This window comes from Phalacrocorax aristotelis, chromosome W (genome assembly GCF_949628215.1).
Source record: "Phalacrocorax aristotelis chromosome W, bGulAri2.1, whole genome shotgun sequence".
NCBI lineage: Eukaryota > Metazoa > Chordata > Aves > Suliformes > Phalacrocoracidae > Phalacrocorax > Phalacrocorax aristotelis.
Genome location: NC_134310.1, coordinates 10038665 through 10060778, shown reverse-complemented (window position 1 = coordinate 10060778; position 22114 = coordinate 10038665). Strand labels below are relative to the sequence as shown.

Here is a 22114-nt window from a genome sequence, read left to right as displayed (position 1 = left end):
TCATCACAACTTCATGAAAAAAAAAATCTCCTTACAAGACTGCATAGACATATCTCAGAACTGTTTCCCCTATGTAAGTGGCTCTTCTGTATGCAAAACCCAAGGTAAGATCTTTGCTCTTTGTCTGTGGCATGAATTTTAGTTCAGCCACTTTGTGTCTGCATTGCTGACCATCAATCTTTTGACCACTACACAATTGCAAGCTTTCATTTTCTTGGGGGAGCTGGAAGTCATTAGGAACTAAATTTACTATAATCTTGGTTTTAGAACCGTGCTTGAGGAGACAGGAAACTGCTTCTAGAAGCTTTTCCTTTAAGGCCATATACCTTTTCTTCATTCTATCCCAAGCTTTCATGTTCAATACGCCAACCTCTTTATGAAATGGCTCAGACCTTTGTTCCTCTTATGTTTATAGCAAAAGATAGGACCCTCACAAGGCTAGTAGTCATAAAAAGTTTACCCAATCATTTTGGTTCACAAAAATGGCTGCTTACTGGAAAGTTGTGGGGGTAGGGAGTTTCAGCTTGATAAACCTAGTAAAAAATGCATATTGAAGTACCAGGGTGATCTGATTTTCTGAATGGGCTTGGGAGATGCTGTTTCTAATCAGGCTTATGGATTGTTACAATTCAGTTGAGAATCATTGAAAAGGGGAAACATAATGGTAAATTGTCAGAAAATATTTCAGTAATAAGGACTCTACTGTATTTCCACTACCAACCCCATGGAAGATCATGCTAAACAGAAAACTAATTTCCAAGAGCAGAAGAAGCCCTGATACTTTATTGCTAGATTCTATAGCAATTGGAACTCACAATAAACTTATAGTACTCTATATAAACTGAGAAGCTTGTATCAAATTCAGGCTTCCATTTAAAATAGATATTGCAGATATTAGGCTTCAATTAAAGAAGAACTTTCAGTGCTTCTTTTTTTAAAGGCAAAGTATAAAAAAAAACCAAACTAGGTGAAAATTATTAAATTCCTCCAAAAATTATGCTTTCTCCTATTCCTTAAGATAGTACAGTTTGTGATTCACAGGGTAACTGGTATCAAACACAAATTAATGAAAGCTCTTATAAGCAATTTTATTCCTATGGCAGACATTTACAAAATCAGAAGAATTTATCATTTGAGTTCACCTTAAAAATAACTTATAAAGCAGTGATATATGCAACATAAAACAGTTCAGGAGGGAAGAAGGAAAGCAAACTTTAATAACTAAAATGTAGTAATAAAAAAAAGATGGAATAAAAGTCCCTACTCCTCATTTCTACTTAAGATGTCATGTGACAATATTTTACAATGTCTTGCAGGTTTATATATGTATGTGTGCATTTCTGTATCTCTCACACACATATATACAAATACATTAACCCATATATTTACATAGATAAATGTTCCATCTTGGGCAATTCTGTTACGCCACTCTACTGTTGTCTCAATCATGTTTGGGACCCAATTTCTTGACAAAACTGGGGAGATGGTAGGAAAAAAATGGTGGTTCTGATTGTGTCTGAGATCCTTTTGTTAAACTATGCACTGGGACAAATAATTTTCTTCTGTAGTAGCTCTTTGGAGAGAGCCAACTCACTGTGGTCTTCATGAGGTGACTTGGTAGCAGATCACACACTCATTGTCATGCTAGGGGAGTACTGAAAAAAGAAGAATCCACATTTTAACAACAGTTCTTTCCCAGGTAACTAAAACCACTTTTGGACAAAGGAAGTGAGTTTAAATGTCAACATGCTATTTGAATTTTCTCCTAAATTTGTACTATAGCACATGCTAATGCTGTAGTTCATTTTGTGGTATCATATTGTGTAAAAATAAAGCGATTGCTGATGAAATCAATTCACTTGTCAATTTCAGTGTTGGGCACTGCTACCCGGGTAGTGTGATGAATCAATATTTCACTGATGCTTTTCCTGCCTTTTACTGGTCAGTGTTGGCTACTGGAGGGATTTAGTTGGGCAAGATAGCAGAGCAGCTACTTTTGTGGTCACTGAACCACATAACTATTTTGAAGGGCTTTTTACTACTTGATGGGAAAAAGGTGAAGATACATCTGACTGGACTTAAACTAGGTTTTTGGCTTATTTTAAAATCCTGTATTATGATTTTATGAGGTGTCATTGTTTTAGCTGGGATAGAGTTAATTTTCTTCACTCTAGCTGGTATAGTGCTGTGCTTTGAAATTAGCATGGAAAAAAAACCCTGTTGAGATAACACACAGATGTTTTGGGCTGTTGCTGGGTAGCGCTTGTACTAGTCAAGGACATTTCTAGCTTCCCATGCTCTGCTGGGTGCACAAGAAGCCGGGAGGGGAGGGGGCACAGCTAAGAGAGCGGATTCAAACTGACCAAAGGGATATTCCATATCATGTAATGTCATGCCCAGTATGTTAACTGGGAGGAGCTGGCCGGGGGAGAGAGGAAGCAATTGCAGCTCGGGGACGGGCAGCGTTGGTCGGCGGGTGGTGAGCAGTTGTATCATTTGTGTTTCCGTGGTTTTCTCCCTTTTTATTTCCCTTTCCTTCCTTTTCCCTTTTATTATATTAACATTATTGTCATTATTATCATAATCATTTATCATCATCATTTTTATTGTAATTATTAAACTGTGCTTATCTCAACCCACAAGTTCTTTTGCTCGTCCGATTCTCTTCCCCATCCCACAGGGGTGGGGTGGGGAGTGAGCGAGCGGCTGCGTGGTGTTCAGTTGCCAGCTGAGGCTGAACCACGACATGAGGCAAGCTGAATCAAGTATCAGTGGTTATTATTCTTTATGTAAACTGAAAATTCAGTCACCATGTTACATTATTATTGTAACACAAATTGAACTTCAGCCCTAATACAAGCTATAGCTGCCCTCAAATTAGCAATACTTCATTACAAAGAAACAATGGGACACCACAATGCCTAATACAAATGCACATTTATATGCTTATTTTAATTTGTATTTTATTTGAAACTTACAGGCTGCAGAAATACTTGATTGGCCTAAAATCTTCTAAGTACGTTCAAATGCAAGAAATATTAGTGTTATGAAAACTGATACGAGAAACAGAAAGATATTAATTTGCCTTGGCAAAAACAAATATGCAATTAAAAAACCCTACCAAACCTAAATTTTTGAGGTGGCCATTTCTAAGTTTTAAAACATATTCAGAAAAAGCACTTTGGATGGGTCTTCACTGTCATATAAACTGCATAGAATGGACCACTTGGGTAAAAACCATTTTGTCCCATATCATGTCTCTGATGGTTTGTCTGCTTTAGGGCTTACTCCCATCATGTGCTGAGCCCTTTCATAGTGGACCCAGAAAAGCTTATCTTACTAGTTGGGTCCCAGATTCATTCAGGTAGGAGAAGTAGGAGTATCTAGAATCAAATAAGTAGTAAGCGTCTGAGAAAACTAATTTTTTGAGTCCAATTGATGTCCTTCTTTTAATGAGTTTGGTTTGGTGAACTGGTCTGCCTGCTGAATCATACTGTTTGTCCTCAGCACAAGTAAAGTATGCTGAGTTGAGACATAACATGGACTACCATGACTAAGGATCACATTTAATGGAGATTTTGTGGTTACTGCTTTTTCTGCAGATTTTGAAACATCAGTCGTTTTGCTTTGTAGAAATCAGTTTTCTCCAATCCTCCAAACAATCTGAACATGTGCCCTCTTTATGAGGACACAAACAGCTAAAATGCATAAAATGCTCCCTCTGCCTTTTCACTAGTTTACAAAGCAACCACCCCGACATCTGATTTTCATGAAATTTGCTGTGAACTTTGACTGTTGTGTGATCTAAGATAAACTGTTTAGTTTTAATAATTTATGAGATAAATATCACCACTGGCATAGTTAATGGAGTTGCACTCACTGCTGAACAGCAGTGATTTCCAGTAAGAACAGAAGTGTTGAAGTTGCTCAGCACTTCTGAAAAATCAGGCCACTTCTATATAGGAACCTAAACGTGGATTTAGAAACCCAACTTCAGGCACATGAGTATTAAAATACTAGTCTTGCTCTGTAATGTATTTTAGACTATGTTTTGCTGCCTCAAACATTTTCCATTTTAAAATATTTTTTTCCCAGGATGAACACTAGAGGGCATCTTTGCCTTCTCTGCTCTAAAATGCATGCTACATCTTTTCAACATAAGATCTCCTGGTGCTCTAATTATATACTTCAGTATGAATCCTGTTCTAAAATACATTACTGCCCGGCAAAACACATGGTTCAGGAGTCAAAGTCTGAAAAACCAAAAACTTAAACATTCAGATGTAAAGATTTGCCAACTATGTGTATCTGGCTGTTCAGCTATTGCCTGACAAATGCCCATTGCGCATTACTGAACATGTATGGCATAATTATTATTGCTCAACAGATTTAACGTTCATTGACAGTTGACCTCTTAATCTAGAAAAAGAGCTTCTGCAGTAAACCTACACCTCCTACATTTTTCAGTTTCAGCACAACTTCACAGAATTACAGCATGGTAGGGGTTGGAAGGGACCTCTGGTGGTCATCTCATCCAACCCACCTGCTTGAGCAGGTACACATAGACCAGGGTGCACAGGACTGCATCCAGGCAGGCTTCTGAATATTTCCAGAGAAGGAGACTCCACAGCCTCTTTGGGCAGCCTGTTCTAGTGCTCTGTCACTCTCACAGTAAAGTTTTTCCTCATATTCAGGTGGAACATCCTGTGTTCCAATTTGAGCCTATTGCCCCTTGATAAGATCCCCCCCTCAGTCTTCTCTTCTCCAGGCTAAACAAGCCCAGGTCTCTCAGCCTTTCCTCATAAGGGAGATGCTCCAGTCCCCTGATCGTCTTGGTAGCTCTCTGCTGGACTTTCTCCAGTAGTTCCCTGTCTTTCTTGACCTGGGGAGCCCAGAACTGGACACAGTACTCCAGATGTGGCCTCACTAGGGTGGAGTAGAGGGGGAAGACAACCTCCCTTGACCTGCTGGCCACACTCCTTTTAATGCACACCAGAATACTGTTGGCCTTCTTGGCCACAAGGGCACAGTGCTGGCTCACAGTAAACTTGCATTCCCAGGTCCTTCTCATCAGAGCTGCTTTCCACCAGGTCAACCCCCAACATGTACTGCTGCATGGGGTTGTTCCTCCCCAGGTGCAGGACCTTGCACTTGCTTTTGTTTAATTTCATGAGGTTCCCCTCTGCCCAGCTCTCCAGCCTGTCCAGGTCTCGTTGGATGGCAGCACAGCCTTCCAGTGTATCAGCCACTCCTCCCACTTTTGTATCATCAGCAAACTTGCTGAGGGTACACTCTGTCCCTTTGTCCACGTCACTGATGAATATATTGAACAGGGCTGGACCCAGTACAGCCCCCTGGGGAACACCGCTAGTTACGGGCCTCCAACCAGACTCTGTCCTGTTGATCACAACCCTCTGAGCTCTGTTGTTCAGCCAGTTCTCAATCCACCTCACTGTCCTCTCATCTAACCCATGCTTCCTAAGCTTACCTATGAGGGTGTTATGGAAGACAGTGGTAAAAGCCTTGCTGAAGTTGAGATAGACAACATCCACTGCTCTCCATTCATCGACCCAGCCAGTCATGCCATCATAGGCGGCTATCAGGCTGGTCAAGCATGATCTCCCCTTGGTGAATCCATGTTGACTACTTCTGATAACCTTCTTTTCCTCTACATGCCTGGAGATGATCTCCAGAATGAACTGCCTTCGTTTCCTGCTTTCTTGCACATGGGAATCCACAGTTCTTGTGCTCTAAGGAAAATGTCCTTTAAGAGCTGCCAGAACTTTTCTGCTCCTTTATCCCTGAAGGCAGTTTCCCAGGGGTTCCCACCCACTAAATCCTTAAACATCTGAAAGTTCACTTTCCTAAATTTTAGGGTCCTGACTATACTTCTCACCTGGCCTAAGATCCCTTAAGGGATCTTAAGACCATGAATTCCACCATGGCACGCTACAGCCAATCTTGTCCTCTCCAGTAAGTTCCTTTGCATTAGTGAGCAACAGGTCCAGTAACGCTTCTCCTCTGGTTGGGCTGTCTATCACCTGGATTAGGAAGTTATCCTCTATGTACTAGAAACTTCTAACAGTATTTGGCACAACTTTTTAGTGAATCAATAGTATAATGTTAGAAGCTAGTAAAAAGCCACAGAAGGTGCAGCATTGCATTACCAGTGCGCTACAAAACTGTTTGTTCTGTCTGTTATTTTTCCTTTTTAAAATAAAAGATCAGGGATTAAGTTTTGCCAAGTAAATAACTACTTAAATACTTACACTCTCACTCTGAAAAGGGTTCAGGAAATTTCCACCCATCTCACCGTCGTCCCTGGGAGTGCCAGGCTGATTACTCATGCTCATATTACTGGGAGAGTTCTGTTAAACAAGATTTTAAAATGCAGATTAAATGTTGAAGATTTCAGTTCCTTCCCCAGCTTCACCTAGCATGTCAAAAGAGTATCTATAAAATGCACTGGAATTAGAGATAAGTGTTTCTAGAGTTCTCTATGTTTCAATTGCAAATTTTAACCTGCATAGAAGTATTTTCTCCTCTGAAGTTGGGAAAAAGTATAAATGGTAGGAATAAGCATTAGCTCTGAAACTAAATCAGTATGGTCAAATCAGTGGTATATGAGCATGTGCCTTGAAATATGTGAGTTCAGAATATGTACTTAAAGGTAGACATGGGGAGAGATCTGGTCTACACAGACCTTCGCAAATCAAGGCCTGTATTTGAAGTATTTGTTCATAGTGTGTAGTTTGTTGAAATAACTTCTAGTTCAGATTTTGAGTTGCGAAACCACTTCATCAAGAGCAGTTATATACTGAGTTTATAGATAAATGAGTTAACAAGAGTATTAGATAAAAGACTCATGAATAACATCCAGCCACAAGATTGGCCTTGCAAATATTTTCAAGAGGAGCTGTACTTTTGCTATTTGCTTGCACACAGCATAATGCAATAGGGTCTTCATCTACTTTTTGAGTGTCTAGGTGCAAGTGAAATGCTAATGAATAATAACAATACAAAGACTCCTGAAGGTAAATTCTTTTCTTATGGAAGTGATCCTGCACAACCACCTCTATAATGTTCAGAAAATGCTTTCAGTTAGTCCCAGAAAGAACAAAACTAGATAATTGTCACAGAAATAATTCAGCATCAATAACTGAAGGACATTGAGTTGCTGGAGCGTGTTCAAACAAGGGCAAAGAAGCTGGTGAAGGGTCTGGAGAACAAGTCTTATGAGGAGAGGTTGAGGGAACTGGGGTTGTTTAGTCTGGAGAAGAGGAGGCTGAGGGGAGACCTTATTGCTCTCTACAACTACCTGAAAGGAGGTTGTGGCAAGGTGGGTGTTGGTCTCTTTTCCCAAGTTACTAGCAATAGAATGAAATGGCTTCAAGGTGCATCAGGGGAGGTTTAGATTGGATATTAGGAAAAATTTCTTCACTGAAAGAGTGATTAGGCATTGGAACAGGCTGCCCAGAGAGGTGGTGGAGTCACCATCCCTGGAGGTATTTAAAAGACATGTAGATGTTGCACTTCAGGGCATGGTTTAGGAGACATGGTGGTGTTGGGTTGATGGTTGGACTTGATGATCCTAGAGGTCTTTTCCAACCTTAATGATTCTATTGGTCTATGGTTCTAAATAGTTAGGTGTGTTTACAAAGTTAATTTGTGGTACCCTACCACGCCTAGAGCATAGATGATACTCTTTCCATCACAGTTGGATGGAAATTAGACTCCTATTAATTAGAATTAGACTCCTATTAATACAGGCTTTGTGATGGAAAAGGAAGAGTCAGGGAAAAGGGGGAGTGAAATTATGAACTTCGTAAAACATTTACTATGTCTATCACAGTTCTTCCCTTGAATTTTTTTTTTAATTTTTTTAATCCAGAACAATTAATCACAAGATTTACAAATACAGCATATAAATTATACATATGTACATATCTGTACATATAAAAATACATCAGGCTTAAAGTTTAAGCAGGCTTAACACAAATCTAGTATAGTTAATGGGTAGGCTAACAAAATATAACTCAAAGTAGAACATTTGATCAAAGTGACCAAATTATAAAATCTGTAAGAATCATAAATGAATTTGTCCTTTTTTCTCCTGTTAATTCTCAATTACAAACCTAATACAGCATTTCTGTTAGCTTAAAAATTTATGAAGTTTCTTTAAAAAAAGCAAAGTATGTCATACTTTGGAAATACCTGCCTGCAGTCTTAATTTAGTGTAACTGAGGCTGCAATGGGGCAAACTTGAAGTGAAAAATAGGAAATATTAAATAAAGATAAAGTCTCCTTACTGAAAGGCTGCTGTTAAGTTTTAACCATATTCCCCTGAAGGAATATTACCATTTCCACCTGAATGGGCAAATATGTTTGGTAGGTTATGCTGGTTTTGGCTGGGATAGAGTTAATTTTATTCACAGTAGCTAGTATGGGGCTATGTGTTGGATTTTTGCTGGAAACAGCAGTGATAATGTGGAGCTGTTTTAGTTGTTGCTGAGTAGCACATACACTGGTCAAGGACTTTTTCAGCTCCCCATGCTCTACCGGGTACACAAGAAGCTGGGAGGGGGCACAGCCAGGACAGCTGACCCAAACTGACCAATAGGATATTCCATACCATATGATGTCATGCTCAGTATATAAAGCTGGGGGAAGAAGGAGGAAGGGGGGAATATTTGGAGTAATGGTGTTTGTCTTCCTAAGTAACTGTTAAGCGTGATGGAGCCCTGCTTTCCTGGAGATGGCTGAACACCTGCCTGCCCATGGGAAGTAGTGAATGAATTCCTTGTTTTGCTTTGCTTCCGTGCACAGCTTTTGCTTTATCTATTAAACTGTCTTTATCTCAACCCATGAGTTACCTCACTTTTACTCTTCTGATTCTCTCCCCCATCCCACCAGGGGGGAGTGAGCGAGTGGCTGCATGGTGCTTGGTTGCTAACTGGGGCTAAACCACGACACCAATCAAGTTCCAAATGTATTATATACTATTATCTATTATTATCTACATGAAATTGCTAATGATATATACAAGACTGTCCACACACTTTTACCAGTATCAATTAAGGCTGCATATTGGGCAGAGTATTACTCAGAAAAAGATATTTAAAATCTATTATATATAATGGTATAACAATACAGCACTTACTTCCCAAGTAAACATCACTTTTCTTTTAGCTATTTGAAAAAGACTTGCATCAAATATGATTTCTATGGTGTATTTAAGGTTCACAAATTAAAAGACTTCCAGGTAAATTTTTGAATCCGGGTTTTCTAATAATCATATTAGCGCATATGCTGATACTTAATACCAATGGGTTGAATACAGGTTTTAAAAAATAGTTTTAGTGGCAAGCAAATGGAAATGTTTTCTACTCTAAAAATTCTGCATTTTTCAGAAAAAATCTGAAGAAAAATTATAGACACTGATTAAAAATGTGCTGTATGCTTATTATCTCATTGGAGATATATTGAATCTACCACTCCACACCTGAGCACAGCACAGCTAAGGCAACATGGTCATTTCAATCCACTGTTGTACTCTTCACAGGGCCTGAACATGGTACAGATCTTCAAAACTTACAAAACTGTAGCACTTCTATAGATGTTTTTCCCTCATAGCCCCAAAATGGCCTAAGAGGCATACTGCTGAGGTCCTACTCTCCATGAAAGGCCATGGAAGGTTGTTCTGAGGCTATAATTACCTATGGAGTTTTAAAAGGACTGTATCACTAATTGAGGAATACTTCCTGTTTTTTGAACATTTGAAAGTGAATTTTAAATTAATTCATACTACAAACTTCTATTTTAACCCACAGGAATTTAGGCCAATATTTTCTTCCCTTGTATATTATCATATCTCAGTGCTAGCCTGAGAGAGCATCTACACTGACATCCTTAGTATGACCAGAACACATGCAGACAAGCCTTAGCCAGATTCAAAGTGGCAAAGTCTGTACTGAGAGAGACCTAGCTACAGCGCTGTAGCGCTTAGTCCTGGGTCAACCAAAAGATGCAGGCAATTAATTCAGACTCTCATTCCTTTTGGTTTGGAAGATGGATAAGAATTTTGTTATAGCAATTTCAAATGAATGAGTTATAAAATATTAAATGAAACAATCCCTTCCTCAATTCTATATTTATAGATCAAAAGCACAAAAATACAGGGAGACAATTTTAGTTATATTTTTATTTGTTTTAGTCAGTTACATCTGAAGATGCTGAGTACAAAACTATTTTACAAGGACAAATTTCTACCACTTTATCATTGAATAAGCTCATTAATTCCTTATTTGAATAAGTCCCGAAATTAATAATGATTACAGATGTAGCAGATTTTTATTTTTATGGAAGAAATGACACATTCAAGCACAATACTATTTTTGTACCTGGAAAAACCCTACAGGTTAAACTCACATTCATTTTATGTAGGGGAATAGACAGGGATCGGCGACTGGAAGATCACGGGATGTGACGGAAAGATAGACTCCTCCCCATAGGAGTGGCAGGAACAGGAAGTGCAAGAGCTATATAAGCGTGTGACGCAGCTAAATAAACAGACATTTTCTATCCATCATATTGATGTCTGTGCATCACTGTCCCCAGGGTGGGTAGAACCCTGTGTCCCAGAGATATGTGGCCCAAGATAAGTTCTCCCATAGAAGCGTACAGCAACAATTTTGCATATACTATTTTATGGTTGTGTTTACTATTTAATGTCTGTTTAACAGTTGTATCAAAACACTGCTTTTTTTTGCAACTACTTTTTAATCTAGCTTTTAGGGACTTAGACTAGTGATTAAGATATTAATGTTGCCTTACAGAGGTGACAAAAGGAATCATGCAGTGTATAAAAGTAACATCCTAATGACATTTTCCCAAATTTGCATTCAACTAGAATTGATTATTAAAACTATGTTCATTTGTCTTAACAGATTATAAGATTATAACACGATCAATCAGATTATTAACTGGATATATGTGAATCACATTTATTAATACACAGTGTTATGCAGTAAGAAATGTCTACTTATACTCCCTATTGTTTATAGATATTGTTTTTAAACGTTCAATTAATGCTAATTCTGTCTGCACAACCTCCAAAGAGCCGACAAGCAGAAAGTGTAGATACATAATAAAAAGTTTAACAGAGGCAATGAAAATATGTTTAGAGTGAAATATTATTCTAAAAATTAAAAAAAATTTACTAGATACTCACTTTGGAAATACTGTCCATGTCTCCTGAGCCTTAAATTAAAATAGATAATTATTCGATTAGTTTTGAGCTGTAATTAATCTAAGAGCTTATTTTTCATACTAAAATATATAGTGTAACAGCAGTATGTTAAAACATAACTGTGCTTGATCTCCCTTCCTTCCCACTGTCTCTCTGAGTAAAAGCTTACAGTCAGTAGTGAATAATGTTAGTCCTTTCTCTGTGCACACACCTAATGCAAAAAAAAAAAAAAGGAGAAAAGAATGAAGGACACATTTCTGATCTGTATCAGTTCCTTGAATGGCATCCTTTAGGATGAGTCAGCCTGACACAACTGATAAAAGGCTATGTCCAACCTCCCTGTCCTCTTAGCCAGGTACTGCAATTCATTTTGGGCACATACACCTGAGGAAGATGTTGCTTCAGCTTGAGGGGAAAAAAAAGCAAACTCATAGATAACTAGTAAAACTTAATGTTGCTGACAAAAATTATCACCATTTTTACTGAACTACAGCTACCCAAAACTCCACAGAAGACTCTTAATGAAAAATCTCTAGTCAGCTGGGGTGTGTTTCATCAATGTCTGTCTTTGCCCCCAGAAGCAGAAGCCTACTACTGAAATTTGCTAAAATGACATCAGCTTTGGATGCATTACAAATACTGATGATAATATCTTTCAGAAGAAATTAGGTGATCCTGAGGACTGGAGTAATAGAAACAAAAAAAATTTAAATATAATGAGTGCAAGACTAACAAAAAGAATTTTTCTCATATGCTGTAGCTCTCACTTGGTTGAAGCCAAGAATAAATGAAATATAATTTAAGGATGGATGTATCAAGAAAAGTATTTCTAGCAGCAACAGACAGTAAACAATTCTGATCACCTATTTTCAGGAAAGACAAATTCAGACTGGAATAGTGTCAGAGAAAAGCAATCAAGAAAATGGCGTTATGGGAGGAGATTGAAATAGCTTGGTATACTTAGCCAGGCAAATTAAGGCTAAGAAGGAATATGATTTCTATAAATACACCAGATATATAAACATTAGGAAGAGGAAGAGTCATTTTGTCATGGAAAAAATTTAGTGGAAATCAGAAAAAGATTTCTTTCTAACCATCAGAGGCATATCCAGTAGAAGGGTTGTGGTCAAAGAAGCTAGAGAAGTTCAAGATGGAGCTTGACCAATTTATGCCTGTGATTGTGAGACATAACTGCCTACTACAGCATGGCACTGAATGCAGGAGATCTCTTGCAGTCTTACATTCCTAAAAGAACTCAGGCTCCATTTTAGAAATTAAATTAACCTTAGAAAACAGTTGTTGTTAATTTGACTAAACATGACATAATTTTCACTAGACAAAATAACTAACCAACTAGGTACATATTAAATCCATCTGTAAATTTCAATGGTAATTTTCCTTTTAGCTGAGAAATAATTCTTGGGATAGTATAAGTAACAGAAAAAGATGCAATTATAATTTACAGGTTTTCATTTACTTGAACATAATGTGCATCATTATTAATTAAAGCAACAATCCATTTTAGGATTGTAATATGTAAAGAAAAGCTATAAACTCACAAGATGGCCTTATGCAAAGTAATATAGGAATTTCAGAGACTTGCTTGCAAAGAAAATAAGACAGTTTTATTGGGAGTTAGATGCATTTTGTTGAATTTTAATTGCTCAGAATATATTTCCTAAGTGATGGTTGATGATTTAGTTTTTCCTCATCTTGGTATAGCTTTTTCCAATTTCTCCCTTCTTACCTGTTTATACTTCCTGACTCAGTCTCCAGCTTCTAGGTTATAATGGGGGACTTCAACCACCCTGACATCTGCTGTAAGAGCAGTACGGTGAACTGTAGGCAATCCAGGAGATTCCTAGAATGCACTGAGGATAACTTCTTGAGCCAGGTAACAGACAGCCCTACCCGAGGGGATGCAATACTAGACCTGATGGTCACCAATGCAAGTGAGCTCATAGGTAACGTTAAGATTGGAGGCAGCCTGGGCTGCAGCGATCACACATTAGTGGAGTTCACACACCTGAGGGATATGGGAAAAAGGAGTATAGTCAGGACCCTAAATTTTAGAAAAGTGGGCTTCCAGCTCTTCAAGGAGTTAGTCAGCAGGACCCCCGGGAAATGGTCCTCAGGGACAAGGGAACAGAAGAGAGCTGGCAGATCTTTAAGGACGCGTTCTATAAAGCACAAGAGCTGTCAGTTCCCAGGTGTAAGAAATCAGGCAAGGAAGGGAAGAGACCAGCGTGGCTGAGTCGAGATACGCTGGTCAAACTAAAGAGCAAGAGGGAACTGCACAGGCAGTGGAAGCAGGGACAGGTATTGTGGGAAGAGTATAGGGACGCTGCCCAGTTGTGTAGAGATGGGGTCAGGAGGGCCAAGGCATGGCTGGAGCTGGATTTGGCAAGGGATGTAAAGAATAACAAGAAAGGCTTCTACAGGTGCATCAACCAGAAAAGGAAAGTTAAAGAAAGCATACCCCTCCACAATGAACAAGAACGGTGGCCTAGTATCAACAGATAAGGAGAAGGCTGAGGTACTCAGCAACCTTTTTGCCTCAGTCTTCACTGGTAACCTCTCTCCTCACCCCTCCCAAGCTGATGGACGGCAGGATGGAGACCAGGGGGATAAAGAACCTCCCACTGTAAGGGAAGGTCAGGTTCATGACTGCCTGAGGAACCTGGATATACACAAGTCCATGGGACCTAATGAGATGCATCCCAGAGTCCTGAGGGAATTGGCTGATGTAGTTGCCAAGCCACTCTCCATGATATTTGAAAAGTCATGGCAGTCAGGTGAAGTCCCTGGGGACTGGGAGAAGGGAAGCATTGTGCCCATCTTTAAAAAAGGTAGAAAGGAGGACCTGGGGAACTACCATCCTGTCAGCCTCACCTCTGTGCCTGGGAAGATCATGGAACAGATCCTCCTAGAAGCTATGCTAAGGCCCAGGGAGGACAGGGAGGTGATCTGAGGCAGCCAGCATGGCTTCACCAAGGGCAAGTCCTCCCTAACCAACCAAGTGGCCTTCTATGATGGAGTGACTGCATCAGTGGACAAGGGAAGAGCTACAGATGTCATCTACCTGGACTTCTGTAAGGCCTTTGACAAGGTCCCCCACAACATCCTTCTCTGTAAATTGGAGAGATATGGATTTGTTGTGTGGACTGTTCGTTGGATAAGGAATCGGTTGGATAGTCTCATCCAGAGGTTAGTGGTCAATGGCTCAATGTCCAGATGGAGATCGGTGATCACTGGTGTCCCTCAAGGGTCCATACTGGGACTGGTACTATTTAATGTCTTCATGAATGACATAGTGGGATCAAGTGTACCCTCAGCAAGATGCAGATGACACCAAGCTGAGTGGTGCAGTTGATATACCATAAGGACAGGATGTTATCCAGAGAGACCTGGACAAGCTGGAGAGGTGGGTCTGTGAGAACGTCATGAGGTCCAACAAGGCCAAGTGCAAGGTCCTGCACCTGGGTCGGGGCAACCCCCGTTATCAATACAGGCTGGGGGATAAAGAGCTAGAGAGCAGCCTTGTGGAGAAGGACTTGGGGGTACTGGTGAATGAGAAGGTGGACATAAGCCAACAATGTGCACTTGCAGCCCAGAAAGCCAACTATATCCTGGGCTGCATCAAAAGAAGCATGGACAGCAGGTCAAGGGAGGTGATTCTGCCCCTCTACTCTGCTCTGGTGAGACCCCATCTGGAGTAGTGTGTCCAGCTCTGTAGCCCTCAGCACAAGAAGGACATGGACCTGTTGGAGTGGGTCCAGAGGAGAGCCACAAAAATGATCCGAGGGCTGGAGCACCTCTCCTAGGAAAAAAGGCTGAGAGAGTTGGGGTTGTTCAGCCTGGAGAAGAGAAAGCTGCAGGGAGACCTTATTGCGGCCTTCCAGTACTTAAAGGAAGAATACAGGAAAGATGGGGGCAACTTCTTTAGCAAGGACTGTTGTGACAGGGCAAGGGGTAATGGTTTTAAACTAAAGGAGGGTAGATTTTGACTGGATATAAGGAAAAAAATTTTTACAATGAGGGTGGTGAAACACTGGAACAGGTTGCCCAGAGAGGTGGTAGATGCCCCATCCCTAGAAACATTCAAAGTCAGGTTGGACAGGGCTCTGAGCAACCTGATCTATTTAAAGATGCCCCTACTCACTGCAGGGGGGTTGGACTGGATGACCTCTAAAGGCCCCTTCCAACCTAAACCATTCATAGAATCATAGAATCATAGAATTGTTAAGATTGGAAGAGACCCTTAAGATCATCGAGTCCAACCGCTAACCTATCACTGCCAAGTCCACCACTAAGCCATATCCTCAAGCATCACATCTACCCTTCTTTTAAATACTTCCAAGGATGTAGACTCCACGACCTCTCTGGGCAGCTTGTTCCAATGTTTGACAACCCTTTTGGTGAAGAAGTTTTTCCTAATGTCCAACCTAAACTTCCCCTGGCGCAGCTTGAGGCCATTTCCTCTCATCCTATCACTTGTTACTAGGGAGAAGAGTCCGACCCCAACCTCGCTACAGCCTCCTTTCAGGTAGTTGTAGAGAGCGATAAGGTCTCCCCTCAGCCTCCTCTTCTCCAGACTAAACAACCCCAGCTCCCTCAGCTACTCCTCATAAGACATGTTCTCCAGACCCTTCACCAACTTCATTGCCCTTCTCTGGACACGCTCCAGCACTTCAGTGTCCCTCTTGTAGTGAGGGGCCCAAAACTGAACACAGTATTCAAGGTGCAGCCTCACCAGTGCTGAGTACAGGGGCACAATCACCTCCCTGGTCCTGCTGGCCACTATATTCCTGATACAAGCCAGGATGCCATTGGCCTTCGTGGCTGCCTGAGCACACTGCTGGCTCATGTTCAGGGGGCTGTCAACCAACACCCCCAGGTCCTTTTCTGGCAGGCAGCTCTCCAGCCACTCCTCCCCAAGCCTGTAGTGTTGCATGGGGTTGTTGTGACCCAAGTGCAGGACCCGTCACTGAGGCTTGTTGAACCCCGTACAGTTGGCTCTGGCCCATCGATCCAACCTGTCCAGGTCCCTCTGTAGGGCCTTCCTGCCCTCCAGCATATCGACACTTCCACCCAGCTTGGTGTCATCTGCAAACATACTGAGGGTACACTCAATCCCCTCATCCAGATCATCAATGAAGATACTGAACAGGACTGGCCCCAACACTGAGCCCTGGGGAACACCACTCGTGACCAGATGCCAATTGAATTTGACTCCATTCACTACTACTCTCTGGGCTCGGCCGTCCAGCCAGTTTTTAACCCAGCGTAGGGTGCACTTGTCCAAGCTGTGAGCAGCCAGCTTCTCCAGGAGAATGCTGTGGGAGACAGTGTCAAAGGCCTTACTAAAGTCCAAGTAGACAACATCCACGGCCTTCCCCTCATCCACAAAGCGGGTCACCTTATTATAGAAGGAGACCAGGTTAGTGAGGCAGGACTTGCCTTTCATAAACCCATGCTGGCTGAGCCTGATCCCCTGGTTTTCCCACACATGCCGTGTAATGGCATTCAAGATGATCTGCTCCATGACCTTTCCCGGCACTGAGGTCAGGCTGACAGGCCTGTAGTTCCCCGGATCCTCCTTCCGACCCTTCTTGTAGAGGGGCGTCACATTTGCTGGTTTCCAGTCATCTGGGACCTCCCTGGTTGACCAGGACTGCTGATAAATGATGGAGAGTGGCTTGACGAGCTCCTCTGCCAGCTCCCTCAGTATCCTCGGGTGGATCCCATCCGGCCCCATGGACTTGTGAACATCCAGGTGAAGGAGCAGGTCGGTGACTGCCACCTCTTCAACAACTGGGACTTCATTCTGCATACTATCTCCATCTCCCAGCACAGGGGCCTAACAACCCCGAGGATGACCAGTCTTACTATTAAAGACTGAGGCAAAGAAAGCATTAAGTACCTCAGCCTTCTCCTCATCTTTTGTAGCAAGGTTACCTTCCGCATCCAACAAAGGAGGGAGATTCTCCCTGGCCCTCCTTTTGTCACTGATGTATTTATAAAAGCATTTTTTGTTATCTTTAATGGAGGTGGCCAGTTTAAGTTCCAGCTGGGCCTTCGCCTTTCTAATCTTTTCCCTGCATAACCTCACAACATCCTTGTAGTCCTCCTGAGTCACCTGCCCCTTTTCCAAAGGTGGTAAGCTCTCCTTTTTTTTCTTGCGTTCTAGCCAAAGCTCCCTATTCAGCCAAGCCGGTCTTCTCCCCTGCCTGCTCAACTGACGGCACATGGGGACGGCCTGCTCCTGCACCTTTGAGACTTCTTTCTTCAATAACATCCAGCCTTCCTGGACTCCTTTGCCCTTCAGGACTGCCTCCCAAGGGACTCTGTTAACCAGACTCCTTAACAATCGAAAGTCTGCCCTTCTGAAGTCCAGGGTAGCAGTTTTGCTAACTCCCTTCCTTACATTCTATGATTCTATAACTGTGCTAATTTTCCATCCACCATGGTGGTATGTATAGAAGCAGGGGGAACAGGACAGCTTGGCTTCTGCTTGCCCATCATGTATTTAGCTTGCTTGGTTTTTTCCACATAAAGAAAAATGCTATTCAGCAGTGTTGCAGGTGCCCTCTGTCATAGGGCCAGCTCCCAGAAGTAAAAGAGAACCTTGCTGGTCAACAGTGGGGACAGAAAAGGCATATGAAGTCTTTGCAGACTGAGGTTCCCCCCTGTTGCTCATATGAATGACACTTCTTGGTGCAGATAGAAGTGAAGAACAGAATACAGAAACTGTATTCAGAGTTACTGGCTTGGTGTTATGTTATGAGAACAAATAAATACAAGGTATTTATTTACCTTGTGGGTATGGAAGGGGAAGGCATAAATGCAATTTATTTAGCTGCAGATTGTTGCTTAAATCCATTTCAAGTGTCTGTCATCCATCCAGCAAAGGGTAAGAACAGAGTTTGCTAGGATAGTCAGGGGATAAAGCAGTGCATGTTTTGTAATATTGTGTAAGGCTTCTCCCTTAGATAAGAGTCATTCAACAACCATAGTGTCGAAAGACAGGAAGTACTCTATTCCTCTGCCTCTGCATGTCCTGACAAGAATGCATGTTCTTTCTTGATGCACTAAAATGGCAACTGTCTGAAGCTGCTTATGGGGATGGAATAATAAAACTAATACTTAACAGACAGAAGGCTAATTATAAATACATATATTATAATACAAATAAGTATATCAAAATATGAGCTAAAACCAGCTTAACACATACATCAATATGTGTAATAACTAACTTCCATGGACTTGATAAGAACTCAGACCAGCATGTCATAATGACACTTTCTCAAGTTTTTGAAAGAAGAAGAGAGGCAAAGAAAAACGGGTCTTATGCTATCAGTTCTACATTACTGCGATGGTATGCTTATAGAGTGATTTGAAACAACTGGATTAAAATTATACTCCGTTATATCAAAAAAATAGTATTTTTCTTCCAGAGGTGCATTATATAATCCAATTCATATGCTTAAAAAGTATCTTAATATGTATGTTTCTATTTTATTTTAACTTTTATTTTAGCTTTTATTTTAACATACAGTCTCCCACATAACTTAGAGAACTAGTCATAGAAAATGGCACTGGTCTTTGTAAATTCATAACGTTCATAACATTTACTATTATTACCTAATGATCCATTCATATGATGTGAATCCATTCCACCCAGTCCACTCATAGGTCCATCTGACCCTGGCCCCATTGGAAACTATAAAAAGATCAGACATTAAAAAAATATTACTGCACATTTTTTAAGATAATCCAATTTAAAAAAAATCATCAGAAAAAAATGGTAAAGGAAAAATGCATCTCTGAATGTGAAAGTCAAGTGAAAGTCTTCCACATGATGACTGCAAAAAGTGTAGGTTTTTTAAACTTTTTTCCAATGCTAACTTCATAATTTTTTTGAGGAACTCATTTCTGTAGGCTGGCTAATCTACTTTAATACTTTGTACATGATTTTCAAACCTGCAGGTGCTGACCTAACTCTACTCCCATTGAAATCACAGAGAATTTTACTATTCACTTCAACTAGTAGGTGATTAATCAACAGTTTTCAAACCCCACCCTATCTATACTGACAGACTACTCTGCATTACCTTTGCAATATGATCAGTTACTTACAGATTTAAGATATTACCCTTAAGTTCTTAAAAAACTTAAAGGCATTAGCATTACAAAACATTTTCTAAAATTCACTGTATACTGTTTTAGCAATATCTAAAAATCTATATTCTTAAAGTTTTATTGCCCTTTTTTTCAAAAGGACCATAATATGGACTGTAATTAGATGAAATATGATTTTAATCAGATAAATACAACAAAATTGAAGACATAGATAGAGATAAGAAAAGAAACAAGTTACATCTAAACATTCCACTTTTGTCAGTTCTAGAACTGATGAAGTTTGGGCTAAAATAGTCACCAGTACGGTAGTTAATGAGGCAAATACCTAAATGTTATCATTAGCTTTCATTCTTGACACCTTATTTAGATAAACAGGGAAGTTTGTTTCTTCTTAAAGGTATTGATTTTATCCTTTTTTACAGAATAGCAGGGAAACATAATACTGGGCCACTTTTAACAGTTTTCTTCTCCCTCTTCAGTCATAGAGACTTTTTTATAATGAAATTTTTAAAGCCAGGAGAAACTAATGCTTGATGGCAGCTCCTAGGATGGTGTCATATTAGAAACGTAAAATCATAGAATCATTAAGGTTGGAAAAGACCTCTAAGATCATCAAGTCCAACCGTCAACCCAACAATACCATGCCTCCTAAACTATGTCTCAAATTGCCACGTCTGCACAGTTTTTGAACATCTCCAGGGATGATGATCCCACCAGCCTATTCCAATGCCTGACTACTCTTTCAGTAAAGAAATTTTTCCTAATATCCAATCTAAACCTCCCCCGACACAGCTTGAGGCCATTTCCTCTCATCCTATCACTAGTAACTTGGGAGAAGAGACCAACACCCACCTCACTATAACCTCCTTTCAGGTAGCTGTAGAGAACAATAAGGTCTCCCCTCAGCCTCCTCTTCTCCAGGCTAAACAACCCCAGTTCCCTCAACCTCTCCTCATAAGACTTGTTCTCCAGACCCTTCACCAACTTCATTACCCTTTTCTGAGGGCCTTCTCTGAGGGCAATATCGTACAGAAATCTAATGCACTGCAGTATGACAAACTAAGTCATCCCCAATAGCCACATGCACATGCTCCTCAGGTCTTTTCCATGTAGAAAAATAGGCCCCAATCATTATTTTGCACACACTGGCATGATCAATTTGTGAAACATTAAAAAGACTACAGTGGACATAATGTGATACATAGAAATGTAGTGGTTTGGTTAGAACAAGGATGTATAATTAAAAAAAATATAACTAGATTCATATTTACATTAGGTCTGTTGGGTCCAGGTGGTACTGCATTCATTAAAGTGTACATGTTGTCTCCAGAGTTGGTTGAATCTGTAATAAGATATTAAGTGCTAATATATACCTTTCCATAAAACTACTCACCTAATACATTTCTTGTTATTTAGTTCATATTATTTCTGTTCCTGAATCACTGATAAACAGTGGCAATATAATGGAAAATTTAATTCCCTTTTTATCTATTTCTACCACACAATAGAGCTATCAAAAGAAAAAAATTGCAATTGTTCCTTCGTGACTATTTCTAGAATCTACTTTTATGCATGGCTGTTAAAAAGTTAAATCACCAAGTATCTGTAACGTTTTAATTCCTTAAACCCTTTTTCCTGGAGTTCCAAATTACTTCACTCATCTTCCGTACTCTATAAAACAGGAGTTTCTCTCTTATCAACACTTCCTGTAATTTGTTTTCCATCTGTAATAATAATATTATAAATAGCTTCCTTTATATAGCCTTCATGTTAGCGTAGTGAATGAAAATCTTTTATTCTCATCTGTGTCCGTCTATTAGATTTTGAATATATCTAACTATTCAGTGGAATATTGTGCAAAGATCCCCTCTCTAAGGACAGCTTTATCTAATGTATCTCCATGGTACAGTGTGGTGCAATGCTTCAAAACCAACCTGAATCCAAAAACAACAAAACCACATTGACACAATGTGATGCCTAAGCTATAAGTTATGCCAAGAGCTTCACTGGGCCTTGCCAGAAGTTTGAAACAGCAATACTGCTTCTCAGTCTGGGATTACTTCACCTAGAACCAGAGGACAGATATGCCCTTTCCCTCCAATCAATGTACATGAGCTTTCAGACTCAAGCACCTCCAGAGTCGAAATGCAAGATTTAAATAATGACATACAGAATACAACCCGCATAACTCTTCTGGTTGACCTTAGGAAATCAGTGCCTAAGAACTACTAGTAGATACAAATTATTCATTCCCAGCTCCAACTTATCCCTACTGCTAACACACACATAAAGTCTTAATACCCCTCATCAACATTTGTAAGAAGAAGGCAAAAAATACAGCAGATAGATAGGTAGACAAAATAGGAAAAAACCTTTTACAAGGGAACTTGACAAGAGATAGGCCATGTAACAAAAGTGTGTGCAAAAAGAGTAAAAGAATAGCTAAGTAGTTCTATACTTAGTTCCTCCAAAACACTATTCCATCTCTTGGAACTGCAAGTTTTGAGCTTAACAGCATACACAAAAAAACACTGCTCAGCTGTAAATCTTTTTCCAAAATGAGGGACTTTTGAGTCAGAAGTAGTGAAAGCAAGAAAGCCTAGACCAGACTGATGTGTGTTGGAACTGGGAATGCAGCCTCACCTCATGCAAGAATACATTTGTACATACTCAGGGCAGTTAAAATCAAGGTATTTGTCTATTCCTTTATCTTTCTGATACAGT

General features: G+C 40.2%; 1 protein-coding gene across 3 annotated transcripts in view; it reads right to left on the bottom strand.

The window, feature by feature from the left end:
- Nucleotides 1-1072: 1072 nt before the first annotated feature.
- LOC142049462 (single-stranded DNA-binding protein 2-like) overlaps nucleotides 1073-22114 on the bottom strand; it is a 202993-nt gene continuing 181951 nt past the window's right edge. For all 3 annotated transcript variants that reach the window (XM_075077202.1, XM_075077203.1, XM_075077204.1), the window contains 5 exons: nucleotides 20662-20732; nucleotides 18893-18971; nucleotides 11231-11259; nucleotides 6270-6368; nucleotides 1073-1655 (listed from right to left, as the gene is read on the bottom strand). In XM_075077202.1, coding sequence (XP_074933303.1) covers nucleotides 1626-1655; nucleotides 6270-6368; nucleotides 11231-11259; nucleotides 18893-18971; nucleotides 20662-20732 — 308 coding nt within the window. In that variant the 3' untranslated portion in view covers nucleotides 1073-1625. The remainder of the gene's footprint in view (nucleotides 1656-6269; nucleotides 6369-11230; nucleotides 11260-18892; nucleotides 18972-20661; nucleotides 20733-22114) is intronic.